This window comes from Pholis gunnellus (assembly GCF_910591455.1).
Source record: "Pholis gunnellus genome assembly, chromosome: 21".
Lineage (NCBI taxonomy): Eukaryota > Metazoa > Chordata > Actinopteri > Perciformes > Pholidae > Pholis > Pholis gunnellus.
This window is the reverse complement of record NC_136548.1, coordinates 4,715,952-4,735,520: the sequence shown is the minus strand read 5'-3', so window position 1 is coordinate 4,735,520 and position 19,569 is coordinate 4,715,952. Positions and strand designations below refer to the sequence as shown.

The 19,569-nt window shown below is 42.7% G+C and overlaps 2 protein-coding genes across 2 annotated transcripts; one reads left to right on the top strand and one right to left on the bottom strand.

Moving 5' to 3' along the window:
• Positions 1–2,932: 2,932 nt before the first annotated feature.
• LOC306713011 (bone morphogenetic protein 2) lies at positions 2,933–5,825 on the top strand (the record flags this gene model as incomplete). The annotated part of the gene is made up of 5 exons (XM_079182528.1): positions 2,933–3,686; positions 3,944–4,083; positions 4,256–4,372; positions 4,544–4,733; positions 5,416–5,825. Exons 1-5 carry the CDS (start codon positions 3,389–3,391, stop codon positions 5,823–5,825), a joined length of 1,155 nt encoding a protein of 384 aa, XP_079038654.1. The 5' UTR covers positions 2,933–3,388.
• A 1,451-nt stretch (positions 5,826–7,276) lies between these two features.
• On the bottom strand, positions 7,277–16,073 carry LOC306713008 (uncharacterized protein). Its single transcript, XM_079182524.1, has 3 exons — positions 16,040–16,073; positions 15,854–15,956; positions 7,277–14,520 (listed from the first exon to the last, which is right to left on the bottom strand). The coding sequence occupies exon 3, from the start codon at positions 14,389–14,391 to the stop codon at positions 8,146–8,148; it is 6,246 nt and encodes a 2,081-aa protein (XP_079038650.1). The 5' UTR covers positions 14,392–14,520; positions 15,854–15,956; positions 16,040–16,073; the 3' UTR covers positions 7,277–8,145.
• Positions 16,074–19,569: the final 3,496 nt, after the last annotated feature.

Here is a 19,569-nt window from a genome sequence, read left to right as displayed (position 1 = left end):
TCTTTTCCACTTAAAAACCAAACGTTATCCAAGAACCCATGGGGTCTGAAAATGGTCAACAATTGAAATAAAAAAATAAAACCACAGAACTTTACACGTGGAGAGAATGACAGTGATTTCATTCTAAAACCACGAGATGGCTGCACTCACAAATCACATGGCATAATAATACTGTGTACTGCCATATGAGCTTATGATCCAGCACGTTATGTCTTAGTCTATACCGCCATCTGCTGTTTAATTGAGAGCACTGCATCGACCCAGCATCAAGTGAAAACTAAGCTAGTGGTCAACAGTTTAAAAGTGGCAAAAGGAAGAAGCGGAAGACATTCGTACCTTAGGCTTGAGTCTACTGAAGCGCTGGCAAACTAGTGCTGAGATGATGGTGTGGATGTTAGTGTGGGTGTGATCAGTGTGGAAGACGGAGAGGAAAATGTATATTTCATGGAGGACATTTGGCATGTCACGATAGGAAAAGCACCGGGTGTCATAGTGAAATCAATGATGGCTGACTTCCATTAAGCCGCATCAGTTTCAGGGTCCTCGTATTGTGCATGCTGGCTCGCTGCCACACTGTCATGGCAAGTGGATTCAAAGTTCAAGAATGAACTTTTGTGAAGCGATTGGCTAAACATAATAAATGAGATACGGTAGTGAAATAAGTAAAAGAGTTTACAGTAAGACTTCCTGCCCTTTGACTTAATAAGAGAAGATGTGAAGGCCAATGGCAATAAGCTTGGTTCTGTTGCTTCTAACTGGGAATGCTATCTAGTCACACCAGACCATGTAGAGCCTACTGTATAGTAATCTCCACAAGGCCTATACCTTGACACCTTCGTTTTCTAAATAGCCTAGTGGCTATGGTCTCTCTGCTAATCCAAAAATGGGCAAAGAGTTGGATCCTCAGTGGAGCTGAGGCGGGTCAAGGTGACACAGCAGACGAAATAGCTAGCGGCTATATAGCGCCCTGAGACGGCACCCACCTGTCACTCAAAGCGGACACTCCCTTAATCATGCTTCACCTTTTAAAAGTTGTCATGAACGGGATTATTGGCTATAGAGACCACAGCTTTTATTGTTTTGCACCAGGCTGTAAACATGTTTATTTCTGCTCTAAAGATGGCCGTTTCAACGTGTGATTTCTATGGGGACTGACTCGCTTTTTGGAGTCGGCATCAAGTGGCCATTTGAGGAATTGCAAATTTCGGGCTCTTCATTTTTCAGCACCCGAGGTTGCTGCTTTATCTAGAAAATAGAGAGAATCTTGGGATCACACCGGCCCTGAAGCCAAATTGGGCCAGGGGAGGAAAGTGGCTTTGAACTCGGCCTTCATTTTGTACCTCAAGTTCACACCTTTAAAAGTTCCGTGACTGCATTTTGCATGGATGTGACGCTACCCCAGTGACAAAATCCGTTGACAAGGACCACCAGGACCACATGTTGCCATAATGGCACACACAAGTGTGTCTGGGGAAGAGTAAGAGGAGAGATGGATGTATCACTCTTCTTCTATCGAGTGGTATCAACCTTCTCATCCAAGAAAGCCAAAAAAGCATATTTCCCAAAAATAGTAAACTGTTCTTTGAAAATAACATTCTACTGTATCTTTCTCTCAAAATCTTAATCAAAAACTCCTCTCCATACCACTCAGCACTGCAAATTCAGCCACAACCACCGTGCACCGCCGTCCATCCTTAGCTGTTGGGTGAAGCGCTGCCGGACTACGTCAGAGGACTTCCCTTTAAGTCTATCTGCTATCAGCACATGGTCAGGGTAAACATTTGAGGTCACCCCACACTCACCAGCTGTCTCATATACGTTCACGTACCAGACGTCACACACTGAGCATACAGTACACGTGTATACAGAGGAGCACAGTCACATGCGTCACAGGAAGACATCTTCACTTTAAGTAATGCCTTCCTCAGCATCTCACTTCCTTAGATTAGGAGGTACCCCGCCCCCCAAAGACACTGCTTTTCTTCCTGATAACCTAGAGTTTGTCATTAGCATTCGAGTGATCACATAGCATACATTTCCTCACTGATAACAAAGATGAAAATGTTACTTATAAATAATGGAATGCAGGGAAAAAATGCATTTTTTTTTTGTTGAAAATCCAATCATTTGATCCTGGTATCTTGCTGTTTACAGTGTTTACCGCTATAATCTGTCCTGTGTCTTATCTGACAGCGTGGCTGCTTAGGGATACAAGAGAAATCAGAAAAGGGCCAATTCACCATGGGGCCCTAAACGTGAGTAATGGGCCCTAAATGAGGGGATCATCATTCCTGTGTAATCGCCATGAATTTGATGAACAATGGGGAGGGGACTGGAGGCATTGATCAGTGTGACGGTCTTGGGAATTTGATCCCTTTTGTTCCACCTGATTGATTGGAATATCATCTCGGATTCATCTTAACGGAGGAATAAACATGTCATGCTGATTTCAACTCTGAGTCACTGTCCAAACAGAAACGGGGGAGACGACGACACGGTGACCGGCTGCGTTTTGTGGAAAATGTGCGCATTAACAAGCCGCTTTTGAAAGCGCGCTTCATTTGCGTCACGGCTCTTCTGTTCGTTTGCTCTCTTGCGACTGGCCCCATACTGATAACAGACCGCTGGGCCAAGAAACACATGACGTGGTGCAGCGGCGACAAAACATCATAATGGGATAACTTTATTTGGTTGGCCCGCTAATTGGTCCCTGCTATGAAACAACTGTGGTGCAGAAAAAAACACGTTCCTTCTTTTACACTAAAAGGTTTAATCCATCATATTTAACGTATTTAACATATTTTAACTACCAATATGCTGCAATTCATATGTTTAAATAAATCCATTTAACGTTAAATGGATTTATTTAAACATATGAATTGCAGCATATTGGTAGCCAACATTGTCTTTTGTTGTTATTACCTGTTTATATCCCTTTTCATAAATGGAATAATTTTTTATGAAGTTAAACGGATTATTTCGACACTAATTCATAGGCTCGTGGTTTGATGACTCCTATAGGCTATCAGAGGGATTAATCCGTGTTTAACAGCCTGCATTAGTATCTTAGATAACCCTCGAAGTGTCTCTGCTTCCTGATAAAAGTCGGTTAAACGGGTCAAATAAGACAAATGGCCTTTGACCTGCTGTAACCTGGACATACAAATGAAGGGGAATTAGTCCTTTATCTATTATCTTTTACAGCCGACTCTCGGGTCACTTTCACCTTTCCTTTGTGTTGTCTTTCCACCATCATCAATCACACGGCCCAATCATCTCCTGGTGTTAGCGGTATACGGGGACGGCCTGTCATCAGAGGCAGCGGGCCGCCCTTATCACCCGCCGTCCCACAGGTGTGGAACCTCACTCAGTCTTGCTCTCAGTAAAAATGACAAGAGGAGCTCTGCGCCTCTGGCTCGTCCTCGCTCTCCCGCTGAGGTGCGTCGCTCTCCCGCTGGAGAGGGGGAGAGCAGAGCGGCAGGACGGTTTGGATGCGACGAACGCGGCGAGCGAGAAGGACGCCTTGCTGCACCTTCATGATTTACCTCGAGGAGTGGCGGCTCCTCACAAGAAGGCGCCTCAGTTTATGTTGGATCTTTTTAACGCGGTGACGGTCTCCGACGGGAGCCCGAAGAGCCAGAAGGAGATTCTGGAAGGAAACATAGTCCGGAGTTTCGAGGATAAAGGTGAGTAAAACTGTCTTGTGCGCACGAACTACAAGTGTTTTGTGATATTTTGTTTGGAAATTAATCTATACAGCATTTAATGTGATTAATTAGAGTGCGTAATTCTTATTATCAATTACGCACGATTACGCGCAGCGAATGTCCCTGTTAAACAGCTCATGTTCAAGACTTTGTGACATTTCTTTACCAAAATTATTATTAATTAATTAATTAATTTTAGCAAACTAAATATGTGTTTTGTATTCGTCCCCCTGCAGGTCATACTGGAGAGAGGTTTCACTTCTTCAATCTCTCATCGTTCGGTAGAGAGGAGAGAATGATCAAAGCGGAGTTCCGTTGGTTTCGAAAGAAACAGAAGTTTTTCCTTGGGAAGTCTTATGGGCCACATTTCTATAAGGTAAAATGCCTTTTGGATGACATCTATTGTGTTCTCATGTAAATATTTCACTTTCAAATATTTGACAGATACTTTTATTATCACTTGATATAGGGCTGTAACTGAGATGTGGACGTTCTATCCTTTTATGGACACAGTTTAGTGAACTAATAGCTTTGTGTTGCGACTACAGGTGGATCTGTATGAGGTGCTGGACAGCCGAGTGAAGCCATGGAGAGGAAACCTCATCACCTCCAGACTGATGCCCCTCTACACACAAGGATGGGAAGTCTTCAATGTCACTCAAACGGTAACACCCTCCCCATTGTTCAATACATTTTTGGTATATTCTGGTCATTAATTTGACTTTTGTTTCATAAATGTATTTAGATCTGTGTTTGATTGCAGAGAGGCGTCATTTGCTCGCACCAAATTGATATCTTCATATTGTTTATGAAGTATTTCTTATTCTGGATGCCAGGTGTCAAAGTGGATCCGCAACAGCCAGGAGAACAATGGCATCCTTGTGGTGACCACACTTCCCTCTGGGAGCTGGATGGAGTCAGTGGTGTCCTCATCCAGGCGGAAGGGAGAGCTGACGGACACGAATGCCTACCTCGTCATATTCTCAGACGACGGGAGGACAGGAGCATCAAACCAGTCCTACCTGGGTAAGGTGATGGGTGCAACATATTGGGCACTTTATACGCATTTCAGTATAGTCATCATGTGTGGAACCCCAAAACAATATATGTTTTAATTTGATAAAAGAAGACAATATTAAATTAATATGAATTTGAAAATGTACAATGAACCAACAATTTGTGAAATATCTGAGGAAATTCTTAAAACTTCACAATCATGTGGTGTTATTTCATCGTCCAGTTTCACATTAGCTAATCATTTTCATATTTGTTCTCATTTCATAGTGGCATTTTTCCCAATAACACATTTTATGTCAACTTTTATTTCATAATCTCACATTACATTGTCACCGCCCTCTCGTCCAGCCAGAGTACCCCATGCCTCTCTTAATATAGCAAGCTAACTTACTGCTATAGCCTTTTACCTCCTGTGAGATAGAGCAACGATGCTAAAGTAGTTCTAAATCCACCAATTAAAGCCCGCTAGCTAAACTTCTATGGCTTTTAAGTCCTAGTGAAACAAGGCTGCTCATGCTCCATTTTAATGTGTTATAAACCATTCATTAAATGTCTGTATACTGCTTATACATGTTAAATAGGGGGACTTAAAGTAAAGTGTTATCTTACTTTGAAAGTTGACATTTTTTGAATATTTTTTTCATACATGTTGCTGTTCTAAGCCAAGATGTTCACCTTCCTCTTTCTATAGGACACGCCCAACCTGCGGCACCTGAGCCTTACGACCACCGCAGCCGGAGACGACGTGCCTCTCCAGGTTTCCTGCCCCACGGCCGCTCCCAGTCCTGCCAGCGGGTCCCCCTCTTCGTCGACTTTGAGGAGATCGGCTGGTCCGGCTGGATCATCTCTCCGCGGGGATACAACGCCTACCACTGCAAAGGCTCCTGCCCGTTCCCGCTGGGGGGGAACCTCAGAGCGACCAACCACGCCACAGTGCGCTCCATCATACACGCGCTCAAGCTCTCCAGTGACGAAGTGGGAGCCCCCTGCTGTGTTCCCGACAGACTCCAGTCCATCAGTTTGTTATATTTTGACGATGAGGAGAATGTGGTTTTGAAGCAGTATGACGACATGGTGGCACTAAGCTGCGGCTGCCATTGACTGGCTGTGCATCTCCTTCACTCTTTAACACTGGAACAATGAGGGATGGGGAGATGATGGTTTGCTTAAAGTTGATTAAAACACTGTATTTTTGTGCATATGTTAAATATTGTATTATTTTGAGAAATGAAACAACTGTTCCTCAGCTAGTAATCAGTGATCCTTTTGAATAGACATATAATTGGCCGACAGAGTTGAAAATATGCTGTTTTAATGATCCCTTGTTGAGATTATTTGTTGTTTTTAGATAAGTGATGCACTAGTTGATGATGGTTGGTGTAGGGAGTGTTCATTAAGATTAAACTGAAGTGGAATCATAACAGTTCGTCTTGCTTTTTCTTCAGGTGTTTTGAGGGGCCTTGATTTGGTGATCTTTAGCCAGCCCATAATAAGGGGTTAAGAAGTAATCCAATAATTGACCATCGTTTCTTCTCTCGGTTTTTAACTGGCTAGCATGGGCGTAACACGGGGGGCTGAACACAATGTTTTTTTTTCTGTAAACTAGTCAGTAACAATCTTGTCGTATGCTTATTCAACATAAACTTTGAATAAAGTATTAAAAACTATTCAATTAATGAAAGAATTAATTTGTTATTTTCTGTGTCATACAAATATGCAATGATGATTGCTGGGTAATATATGTTTCCTGTTGTCCAATGTAAAGTGTCTATTTAATCATGTGAAGAGATGATTGTGTGTGTGTGTGTGTGTGTGTGTGTGTGTGTGTGTGTGTGTGTGTGTGTGTGTGTGTGTGTGTGTGTGTGTGTGTGTGTGTGTGTGTGTGTGTGTGTGTGCGTGTGTGTGTGTGTGTGCATGCCTCATCAGTAGCATGCACTAGGGCCCTTCATGACTAGTTTATGCCACTGCTTGAAAGGATGCCGGTACTTGGATTTTGATGAGGTAAGAAACATTATTCAATATTCACATCCACACAGACTCTGCATTTTGTCTTAGTTCTTATTCATGTAGTTGTTCAGACTAGTACATTAAAGCAACACACAGGCTGTTATTCCCTTTCTCATCGAGTCCACTCCCGTCGTTGCACTAACTGACCAACAGATGGCGTGATAGAGGTCTGGTTGAAGTCTACAAACCCACTCCATTACTGTAGTTCCGCAGTATCTCGATGAGGTTGAGATACATATGTTGAAAAACAGACTCGAAATAGAACCACTTTAAACCTGTTCCAAGTTAGAAACAACCTTGTACAACAATTGTTCACTCATAAACGAATTTGTCATTTAAAAAAATGAATTAAGGATTTAATACTAATGTCAGAATAATGTTAATGGCTCCATTTTTGTCTGCCTTTTAACTATAATTGAATCGCCAATCATAACCGTTCCAATCATTCTATTTAAAAGACATTATGCTTTAAATGAATAATGAATGTGCAGTGAAATGAAAGACAGCAGTAGAGTCTGTAACAACAGTTGTTTTTTATTGGAATGGATCACAGACACAATACAGCCCTGCTTTAGTCTAGTTTAAAAAAACGCCAATGCAACAAACTTGCAAAACCAATTCTCCTTCATGTTCTCTGCATATTAATTAAAAAAACATTTATTGCAACAATGCCAGTATAAACGAAAGTTGTTTGTATCAAACACATTCAACAGGTGTAACTGCAATTTCAAATTAAACATGCAATATGTTTCTAGTTATTTCCTTGTGTGAACACGATCAGTTAAAATCAATAACATACATACAAATGAAATACAATTTCTTAAAGTGAGTTCTATTTGTTTCAAGTATCTCTACTGATAATTGAACTGCAAACTGTCTGGTGGAAAAAAAAAGAATCTCAAGGAAACAAACTGCAGGTAATAAAACAAAAAGCCCCAATACCTGAAAAGCAATGGAGACCCCAATACCACTGTAGATGTATATAACAAACTCAGCATTTACAATAAATATTCCACATTTAAATTCAAGCGTACCCTCTCTGTTTACACATAAATACATTATGTACATGGATTTTCCATGTCCCTTATCTTTCTCAAGAATTGCACATTATCTTACACATATCCAACCCACATTCACCATTCGACAACAACCATCATTAGTTCACCAAATAATGATCTTCCATCAGTTTACAGTCAAATCGAACTCGTTCCTCCTCACAGAGCCCAATGAGGCCTCTGTAGCTTCACAAAGCCTGCGCAGCTTCTGTGTGTTTATGCAAGTTAAGGCAAGTAAAGCAACACAAGGATCAGATGCTTAAAATCCACCCTAAAACGCTGTAATACTGTTATTAAACAGGTATTGGCAAAACAGCCTAAACTCAGTGTGGATTTTTCCTTTCATACCTCATGGCCTATCAGCTCGGACAGTCCAGCTCCTCAGTGCCTAGAAACTCCCCTAACATGTGGTCATGTTGGCCATAGACCGGCTCTAAATAAGGATGTCCCTCCGTACAGTGTATTTGCCTCAACCTTGGCTCCATATGAGGAGCTTGTATGATCGCTTTCTGAGCCATGGGGGACAAGGGCACCGGGACAAAGCTGTGGTAAACAACCAGAGGTGGGGTCAAAACTTCCAAGGGGGGTGCCTGAGGAACAGCACCCTCTGGCGGATGGACTGGCAGCTGCACATAGCTTCCTGTTTCAGGATCAAAGAAGGTTTTCGTCCTGACTTGTATTGGCATTTCTACAAAGAAGTACTGCCCGGAGTCTGGATCCTGTAGGAGCTTACGTTGGGTCAAAGGAAAGGACTGCGCAACAATGGTGTGCTCAATGCTGGACTGGCGAGAAAGCTGGCTGGTGTGGCTGGTTTGGCTTGACTGCCGGGAGAGGGTTGAAGGGGGAGGGTTAACGTACGCATCGATACTGTGACTCCTTCTGACTATGTTCTCTCTGCTCGTCTTGTCTCTGGCTCTGCCTCTCTGCTGAAGCTCGTCCATGATGGATTTTTCAATGCGCTGGGTCCTCGGATCAAGCTTCTCATTGACTGACGTATCAACACTGAGCCTGCGCTCTACTTTATCTCCTAAGTACCTGTCAATGCTTTGTGATCGGCGGAATGGCCTGTCCGATGAGGGTCTATCGCTGAGCTGAGTTTTGTACACGGGTACATTGCTGATGACCCTATCACTACTGTAGTGTCTTTGCTCCGGCTTTTCTCGTCTGTTGGTGCTGCGGCCTTGCCTCTCTGTCGCAACACTGGGTGGCGCTTCATTGTTTTGGTTATTGCTTTCGGCCGAATCACGGCTCTGCCTTTGGGTCTTGTGACGCACGTCTGTCCGGTCGTGATGGTGGTTTTCACTGTTGTGGCTTCTTCTTTCACAGGGTAGTTTCTCACTCTGGTCATCACTGTTTTTGCCGTGGTGACCTTCACTGTGACGGTGACCATCTTCAGTCTTTTCTCTGTGATTTCTCTCACTGCTCTTGTTACTTCTACTGCTGCTGATTCTGTGCTCAGATTTGTCACTCTTGTGTCTATCCCCTCGGTGTTTGCTGCTGCTTTGAGACGACTTGTGGGAGGACTTCTGGGCCTCCTCCTTCTTTATCCTTCTATTTGCCAACTTAATGGCTTTGAGAACAGCCTTTTCAGATTTGGGTAAGACCACTGGTGGTTTAGACAGCCCTGTTTGGCTTTCATTGCCACTGCAGGTGGACCCAGACCGTTCACTGGGAACTTTTGACAGTCCAATAGTCATTCCCATCTCATCAGCAGCTGTTAAGCTCTCCACTCCTTCAGATGATGGACTAACCCCAGACAATCTGTCTTCCTCCTGTGGGACAGCAAGGAACCCTCCAACTTGTGATTTCTTTGGGTTTTCACTTTGCCGATTTAAAGGAGACTGCAGCAGTGGAGGAGAACTGTTCGAAGGACCCTCTTTAGGTTGGAAGATTTCATCTGGGATTGCTGTGCTGCCTCTGGTGGCGGGTTCATTAGCATGAGGGAGCTCTGGATTGTCCATTACTTGATGTACCTCCTCTCCCCTCTCTGAACCGCTGAGACTCCCTCTTGGTGACCACGGTTGTACAGTCTTCAACTTCAACTTATTACTAAAAGTGTTATCTTTGACCTTAAATAAGGAAGGGATCCCCAAAGTTGGTGAGAAAATATTGGAGGGTGACATTGCTGTCTGATTATCTTCATCATGAGCTAAGGTTTGATCTGCTATGGTGTTGTCTCTTTCATTGCTGTCCATGTGCGGTATTTCTGTCTCTTTTTTTATTTCTGTATCTTTTTTTAGAGATTTTATAGGACGCTTTACAACCTCTGGCTCACTTTCATGATCACTTAAAGAATAATACTCCACTTCTGTTCTGTCCAAAACCTGTTTTGTGTTTTGTGAAATATTCCGCGTCTCCTCATCGACCTCCTCTACCTCTCCAATCAAGTTCTCCAGAGAGTGGTAGGTCTCAGTATTTCTGTGCAATGCACTTTCCACAGAGAAGTAGGATGATTTTGAGGACGAGCTGGCTTGATCAGGTGGACTCTGATTGACACTAATACCATTTACCAGAAGTAAGGGTGATATTATATGTCTCTGGATTTCACTAAGAGCCTCTGCATCCACACGTATTTCCTCACTAGCTCTATTCATTTTGTCAGGTTCTTCTGCCACTACATTTGTGGTTATATTGTCCTGTGGTGTGTTTAAATGATCTGGTTTTAAAGGAGCCTTCTGTTTTACCTTGTTTGTTTCCTGTGTCCTAGAATTGCTGCTTGTGGCTTCCTTTGTGGGGCTCATATGTGCTTGCAAGTTATTTGCCTTACTTTCATTTCCTCTAAACTCTGGCGATAAACACAGCCCATTTTCAGATTGTGGATGTTTTGAATGTACAACAGACTCACGTTTAACTACATCAGTTATTGTGTTGGATTTTACATTGGCATTGTCTACTACATCCCGCCTTTCTTTGACAGGACTGGTTTCACTTTGACAGGCCTCTCCTCTGGACAGGTCACTATCTACTTCTTGTTGTGCACCTGTACTCCGCATCTCTGTCCCTACCTCAACATTTTCATATTTTACATCTATGTTAAAGATATCCTCTTCTGCTACATCTTTCAAACTCTCTGTCTCCTTAGTAACACTTCCATCTCTTCTACTTCCTCCCTTTTTGCTCCTAGGGGGAACAGGAGGCGCACCCTCCTTCTTGCCTTCAATTTGGTTTATCAGATTCTCTCCGCTGTCTTCAGATATCTGTCTCACTACGTACCTGATATTCTCCTCTTCTGATTCATAGCTCGGATCATACATGTCTTCGATGCCAGGTAACGCTAACCTGCCACCTGATCTGTGAGTCTCATCAAGTTTCGGTTCAGTTTGAGACAGGATCTGTCTCATGTGATTGTGGTCTCTTAGATCACCTAACCTCTCTTTTAAATTGTTCTCTTTTAGTGCAAGATTGCTGCCATTTTGTTTTTCCATGGCCTCCGTCATAGAATCTTTCATGGCTTTTTTACGTTGCTCTACCCTTGTTACATAACTTTCATCAGCGTTCTCATCAGATATTGGATCTACGTCCTGCTCTGTTGATTTATTCTTTCTTCTCTGCCTGTCTGAGATGATCTCTTCAAGTGCCATTTTTGCTCTGTCATAATTGTCATTTATGCGGGCTTTGTTTACTATAACATTGCTGTCTATCTTTGCGAAATTCTCCTGCTTGCTCTGATCCTTCTCTTTCTGTGCAAATAGTTCTCTTTTAGCCGTTGTGTTCCCTCTCATGGACAGCATACCCTTTTTAATATTCCTTAGCTCCCTTGAGATCAAATGATTCTTAGCCCTAGCCTCCTCATCTATGTTAATAACACCTAATTTGTTCCTCGCGTTCTCGAGAACACGATCGCCGAGCCTTGCTCTCTGCAGCCCTTTCAGAGCATTCAAGTCATTAATTATATGCTCACTATCTTTCATTTCTTTGAGTGGCATTGTCTCCTCATCAGCCTCCATTATTGGGTTTACCTTCAGATCACCTTCCTCAAACTCCTCTCCTTGTTCACCACCCGTCTCTGCGTATCTCTGATGTTTTATGTAATTGTTCTGTCTGGCTGAGAATGTATGTTCGAGTTTGCCCTGTTTCTGGTCAAATTCATTTTCGCTTGGTGGTAAATTGAATTGTGCATCCTTTGAATCACCATTGGTGAGCTTGTCAACATAATGGGTTTGCTGTTTGTCAAGAGAGAGCTGAATCAAATCAGATTTTGCAAAATGTCTCTTTGGAACTGGTGGGGGCTCTTTCTTGACATGACCCTTTTTACCAAGCAGTGCTGCTTCATGTCTGCTTTGAGATAACGTGTTGTTGTGTTCTAGTGTTGAACTCTTGCTGACAAACATTTCTTTAGAATCTGCAACCTTTTTATCTATTTCTCTCCCCCTTACTTCTTCTGTGTCTGAAATGGGCTTATTGATGCTATTTGACTGAGCTGCTGATAGAGCTTTGTTTTTGGCTGCATTAATTGCTTCCCTTGCTGCTCTGATCACATCCATTGTACTCATTGGTTGGCCACTGTTATCTTTTTCCTTAGAGCTAACGTCTTTTTCTTTAATGTCTTTCGCAGTTCGTTTTGATTTGTCTGGTGCATTTGATGCTATTTTCTCTACTGATACGTTTAATGAAAACCCTTCTTTTTCATGTGCATTGAGTGAAGTCCGGGGTGAACGATCTTCGTTGCCATTTAAAGTATTTGCTGAAACCCCTTTGTTTGTTGGCAGCGCTTTTGGGGAGAGGTCTTTGCTTAACGTGCTTGGAGAAAGTTTGTTTGCCTCAGTTGGTTGGTCTATGTACATAGGAGCACCGCTGCTCAGGGGGACTAGAAGATGTTTCATATCACTGTCAACAGGGCCGGCTTTCTTGTACAAATTTAGAGATGGGTAGTTTTGCTTTTTAGCCTTAGGACTCTTGGTCTTTTTTGAGTGTATTAAGGGGGAGATGGGATTCTCCTCAATAAGACCACCTGCAGCCTCCCTTTTGGTTTGCAGTAGATTTGATAACAAATAATCATCTGAAACAGGTGTTTCACTATCGTATTTGGTATGATCAACAGTTAGGGTGTTGATAGATTCCAAAACCGGACTGCAAACTGTCTGTCTGTCTGTGAAAATGGCAGGAGTGCTTAAGCCAGATGCATAGCCTTCAGAGCCAGCTTGAGAATATTTCAGATGATCTGATTGTGGAGATTGGGTGCGACACTCAGGCACTTCTAATGTTTTGAATTTAGGAGGGCTGTAACGGCTTTTCATCCTTTTCCTGTTGTCCTTCAGGTTGAAGAGGATGCTAGAGGCGAGTGATTTGTAGCTGTCCCGCTTGACTGGAGGTTCAGGGGTAAGTTTGGCTTCAGAGTGTGGTCTTAGTGGGAGGTCGAGGCAGGAGGGCGAGAGGATTTCAGATGTTTCCGTTGGTTGTCTGGAGGGAATGATTGGAGTCATCAGTTGGCAGATGCTGAACGGAGTCGACGCTAAAGAGCTTACTTCCTCAACTGCTGTCACCTCCACAGATCGAGCCTCCTTTTTGACCAACCAAAGACTTTCATCGACTGTCTTTGAACTGTTTTCCTGAGGCGGTATCCCAGGTTGATTGACTGGAATCACACTTGTTGCCCTGGACCTGTTGCGCCTCCAGGGGGCAGCACTCTCATCCCCTCTTTCTGATGAGCACCTCTTCTCAGCCGGAGTGGCTGAGGGCTTTGGCAAGACCTTAGGCGGAGGAGGGGGAGGGGCGGGTTTAGGAGCAGTGGGAGGAGGGGGCTCAACTGCTGCTTTCTGGCATGACTGCACCTCCTCTATATCCAGAGTCTCTTTTATGTGTGCCTCTGTAAGCTCCTTGTAAAAAGTCAAGTCGCACCATTTAGGGATACTATCTGTGGGAAGAATAGAGGTGTCCTCTTGGCCAAAGGGGAACCGGTTAAAATCTCTCCATGTTTGGAAAGGACTAAACTCACTGTGTAGGAAAAAGTTTTTGATGTTAAGTTTCCTTAGTTTGATAGTGGATTTCCCATGTTTGCTCTTTAGGGATTTCCCAGAGACAATGGCAGCATCTTTGCCTGTTTTGTTAGATGAACCATCACCAGAGTGATGTCGATGATGGTTCTTGTAATCTCCACCTGTGAGATTAGTGTGATAATCCGAGGAGAATTCCGATAGCTCTCTTTGGATGCTGCGAAGTGCAGATTTATCCCATGATTCCCCGTTAGAGTCTGTCATACCTCCATTTTTGATCAACATCCCCTCACGGCTTTCCTCTGTAGCACTTAATGCCTTGAGGAAAGACGACATGTGGGACATATTCTTCTGTTGCTGCTGTTTCCATGGCTGAGCATAGTTTTTGTCAGTTTTGTTTTGCCCTTGCTTTTTAGATTCCTTGTGATGAGTCTTTTTAAGAGGCTCCCCCACCAAAGGTTTGTGGCAGCTGAAAGGCGAGTATCCGTACGACAACTCGTCATTGTAAACCGCCTCATCTCCCACGCAGAGACTTCGGAAGGCTCGATCGGTGAGAGTGCTGACCTCTCGATCTGTCTCGTCCATGAACAAGTCGGTGAAGCCGTTGGGGAAGCGATGGTGGAGCATGCTTCCCCCCCGATGGCTCATGTGTCGCTTTTCCACACAGCTCATGATGTCAACAACCTTCTTTCAGTCTCGTGCATCACCTGTCTTGCCACCTTTACAGCTCCTGCAGCTTTGTAAATCCGTTTTTGTCCAGCTCAGGTCGACATAGTGGAGTTGGTGGGATATGTAAACTTCCTGAAACGAGACAGTGAAGTTAGTGTCAGTGTTTTAAGATGATTGCCTTTAAACCAATCCACTCAGTCACACATTGTAAGTCACACATTCAAAACTATGTGCAGTTCAAAAGCTCAGCTTTTATGAATACTATAAAAGGTTTCCAACTCTGTAGTTGCACGGATGACCTTTATGTACACGACGTGTGCAGGCATCATACAAACACTTCATACCATGCACTTGGCTATTTAAGGGACTGTATGGTGCCTTAAGCTGTGAGCACTCAGCATACTGTTGGTGGCTATGAGAACAGCTCCTAGCTCATTTATAGGAAGATAATTAGAACAATTTCACATTTTCATTTGTTTGTGTGTACATTTCAAAGGACAGACCTATGGACACATTGGGCCCTTTCAAATGCAATCACATCATTTTCACTTTTAATGGGTCGATATCTAGACAATGCCTCTGCAAAGCTTCGGAACAACATCCACACCTGCAGGTTTACGCCACAAATCGCAGGAAATGCAAGAATATCATCACATCAGTCACAGAGCCCCTTGGCAGCAGCTGTTCTACTGTAGCTTACTTTAGCTATCTGGGTGAGGTCTTAGAATAGCCCATTGATATGTCCTGACCTGGGAGCATAGACACTGCCTTATAACTCAACTCTTCAACTCTCTACAGTACATAACCATGACTCTCCATATAAGCAGAATGGGTTGAGACCAATATAAACACAGTCATTCAAAGATTCAGTGATGTCTTTGATTGTATCTGTACATTAAAAGTGTATAGTGTAAAAGCAATCTCAGTTGTTCACAGTAGTTCATGTTTACAGTTAACAAGGATTTGAATAGCTGTAGGTTAGTTTACAAAAGCCCATAAGACAAATTATTAATACTCTTAGTATTGTTATTAGAACCTAACATATCAGGTCAAATCACTAGAACCTATTGACTTTACTGTATCTTTAGCCTGACTTGCAGAATGTTTGGCTTTCCAGGAGACTTTGGCCGCCAACAGTCTACCAGCTATCATGACTACAGATCAGTTCACAACCACGGTACTTTCCCAGCATCTGCTTGTGTATTTATACCCATACAGCTATATAACTATACTGTATATATGTGCAAACATTCAAAAATGTATTTTCTATTTTCCTTAAAGATGTGTAAATATTAGGTTAAATTATATGATATTGTGTAATGATTTTCTAGCAATAAAATGCAGGGGCCCTTGTGCTGTAGGTCTTTTTGGACATAAATGTTTCGAACAAATTTAAAACTTGTTACATCTTATGTTCTGTCCACTGGGCCTCAGTAACATCCATATAATCACACAGCTTCCTCACCTTGGTGATGTGTCTTTCATGCTGAGTGTAACTGTCCAATCTAGACGGTGTATCAAACACGAGACATCAGTGAAGAATCCAATCCAAAATCTGCTGCAACCTGCTGAGAATGAATTCTAGTTAGTGGTTGTCATCCATAGTAAACAGACTCTTTTTCTTGAAGTTGAAGAAACAAAGAAAACTCACCCAAGTGTCTCAAGCCCTCAGTTCCATGTTCAAATGCACTGGTGTGGCAAGGGTTCTGAGAGCGAGCTCAAAAGATACCAAAATAGAAGCTCAAGTTGGCGTGGCCAAACTGAGCAGCAACACAGGGCGCAGCTAGCTAGCTCACATTGGAAAAACCAGAGGGTGTCGAGTGGCAGGGCAAGGCAGGCCGGCAGGATGAAATGGACACTGTCATTGGTTATTTTTGTAACTAAGCAGTGAGGACTGATAGGCTCTTTCCTTTACCGTTTATCCACCTTTATAAAGATGACGGGGCCTTCGTGTCAATGAAGATGAGGCATCAATACTTTTGAGTCTCGGTGGGGACAATACAGACGGGCTTGGTGTACTTACCATTGGCTAACATTTAGCTTGTGACTCATTTGGCTTCTGTCACCCAGGGAAACAATCTTTCTGATATAGCCCATTGCATCACAGAACTGACAGTAACAGTCCCTGAAGTGGAGATTGGTAGATGGAGGTGGCTGACTTTGGTGGGGCTGGGCTGGGCTGATTCTTGTTGTTCAAGCTCTGTTTACGAGGCTGTGTTGAGAAACATGAACGTGTGTTACTGGGTAGTCTAGTTTTAGGACCAATGCAGCTGTTGTTGCTGTGAGATTAATCTGCAACGGAGTGGGGGCATTATGTTGACTTGTAAGCCTTCGTGAGTCAGAGGAAGTCAATGGATGAGGTCAGTGAAGCTTGACCTTGTGCATTCCCTAAATAGAAAAAGGAGTGGAGTGTTTAATAAATACTGTGTGACTCAACCTGGTTTTATATGCCATGAGAGAACAATATGCATAGACTACTGCCTGCATATAGCATCACCATAACCTGTTGCATCTGTTTCAATAGAGTATTAGCCACAAACTTAGGTTTGAAAGCATGAAATCACAATCTCTGTTGAGCCCTCGTTGGGTCCAGCAAAAACTCCATGGCCCCAGCATCCACAGCGTGTGGCTGTGTTCCATCAAGGTGCCATATTTAAGCCTGTCTATTTCTGTCATGTTGTATATCAGTAGGTAACAGCCTGCCTCTCTGCCGACTGCACCCTCCACACTTGCTGACCTTGCACATGTATTTGACTTACTTTACGCAGTAACACATGCAATCTTCTACAAAAAAATGGCAATTATATTCACGATCAACGGACAAATACTGTCAATTTGCGTGATTGACTGTATCAGTCAAAGTTCATGAATTAGGTTTAAAAGGTCACTTAAAACTGTATTCCCTTGATATGCAACGGATATACAGATTTATACTAATTTACATTTCATTTTCTTGTATTGCAAAGCATGATTGCACTTGCAGATAATGTGGTGTGTTCATTTTCAGAAAACGGAACAGTCCCTGCATTGTTTTGTGGAGATAGACTTTGCTGAGCAGGAATATCCTGCTGTGAGCAGAGATACTGAGTGTGAGACCATTTCCCTTCTACTGTCTGCACTCATGTCTTGCCCAGAATAACGCCTCACATGGGCCTGCCCCCTCCTCCTCCAGCCCTTTTCTCACCTTTGTCTTTTTGCCTCCAACCCTATCCAAGACAGCTAATTTGACCCAGTGCTTGTGCCAGCTTCCCATTTACATGGGTCCTAGCCAAAACAGCTAATCCAGGCTAAGAGCAGTTGAAGCAAAATTCTGGCCAAAATCAAACTTTGAAACAGAAATTGTGCTGACTGTTGCTCACATATTACTGAGCATACAGATGGACAACAGAGACATGAGTTATATTTTCTACCTTTTTAGTTTATCCATTTAGTTTATTGCATTTAATAGGAATGCATGAAACAACGTAGAGCATTTTATAGTCACATTCATAACCAATGACCAATGCTTCGGATTGATTTGGCTTGGATATACCGGCCTTACAAACACAGACAAGTGATTTACACAACAGACACTAAAGAATAAAGTCCAGTCCACCAGGGTCAGGATTCGGTCTTTGTTCGTGGCATTATGACTGACACCCACATATGTTCTGGTTGACTGTGAAACCACAGGGAGCCGTCATACAGCTCGGCTCACGCTCGTTCATGCTCACTGAGAACTGGGACAGACAGGATAGCATGGCCTTCAGGGTTAAGGGGCTAGTAAACCCAGGTATGGTAACTTTAGGACAGCTGACGCCGATCACATACAGTAGCTGACATGAACTCAGTGACAGAGAAACATTGTAACTTGCCGGCACGCAAATTGTATTGTATTATTTCTATAAAAAAAATCTCATCTTTATGTCAATGCAGTGGCGTAGTTATGACAGGCCCTAGTGCACGCAGTTAGTAGTTATAAAGCATGCACACACACACACACACACACATCATCAGACTTGACATTGGACAATATTAACAAATATATTACACAGCAAACATCTGTATATGACAAAAAAATAATATGATAATAAGTTATTCATTTATAATCTTATAAATGTATATTATTATTATTTTTGTGAAATTGTCAGAGACATTTCCAAGGGGCCCAAATGTAATTGCCCTCCCTGTATGATCCATGTCAATATATCCGATCAAGGCCTAGTGGGCAGTACAGTTAGCACAAATACTATATGTTATGGTGGTAAGATAGCTTTGTGTTATAGACGACCTGTGTTACTTTTTTTACATGGCAGCAAAAACGAGAAGACATTTCAAATGGAATTATTGTTCACCGTGTACGGTGACGTGAACTGTCGAATAGGTCCCTGCAGAAATAAAGCTGCCGGTGTTATTTTTAAAGATGACAAAGGTGTTTCCACACAGACAGTACATTTATTTTGACCTGTCTGAAAGAAATGTATTTTTCTGATTCCATGGGCACAGCTCCAATAACGGTAACTTTATCGCACAGCGTCTCATTATTTGCCTCGTGTGAGGGGAGCGATGACAGGACCGCAATAACCGATACCCCCGAGGTGTGATACGGCAGGCAGCTGACCAATCAAAGGGGAGCATTTGCACGCTGCAAATGCAGTTACATCATTGTCGCATTAAGAAGTGGAGCTGTTAAACTTGCTCGAAAACCAACTGCGAGACACACTATCAGTAGGATCCAGTCTAATTTGAGCTGAGACCTTGACCCATTATGTTTTATTGGCAGTAATAAAACTGGGGAGCATCTCGGCAACATATGGCCCACAAATCTTTCCATCCAAACATCAGTTACCTACATCTAACAAGCTACGTCAACAAGTATCATTGCCAACCACTTAATGCTGAAATGAGAGAATAAATTGTTCTTACGTGCTCATGGATCTTTTGCATATACCTATGTCCTCTTGTGTGTTTTTAAAAAAATGTTATATCACCAACCTGCCAGGGACTGCAGATGAAAATTAGCCTGAATGGCTGAATCTGGCACATGTACATGGTGGCTAATGATAATTAATGTTCATCATCTCTTCTTTAATCACATAAAACATAGACATAAATACATACAACTTGAGTAGAGCATGAAATAAAATTTGCTTTGATTTTCAGAATGATTCAATCAATGTTAAAACGGTGACTAAAACTCTC

Excerpts from the sequence above, each read along its gene's own strand:
- LOC306713008 (XM_079182524.1), bottom strand. The coding sequence starts at position 14,391 with ATGAGCTGTGTGGAAAAGCGACACATGAGCCATCGGGGGGGAAGCATG.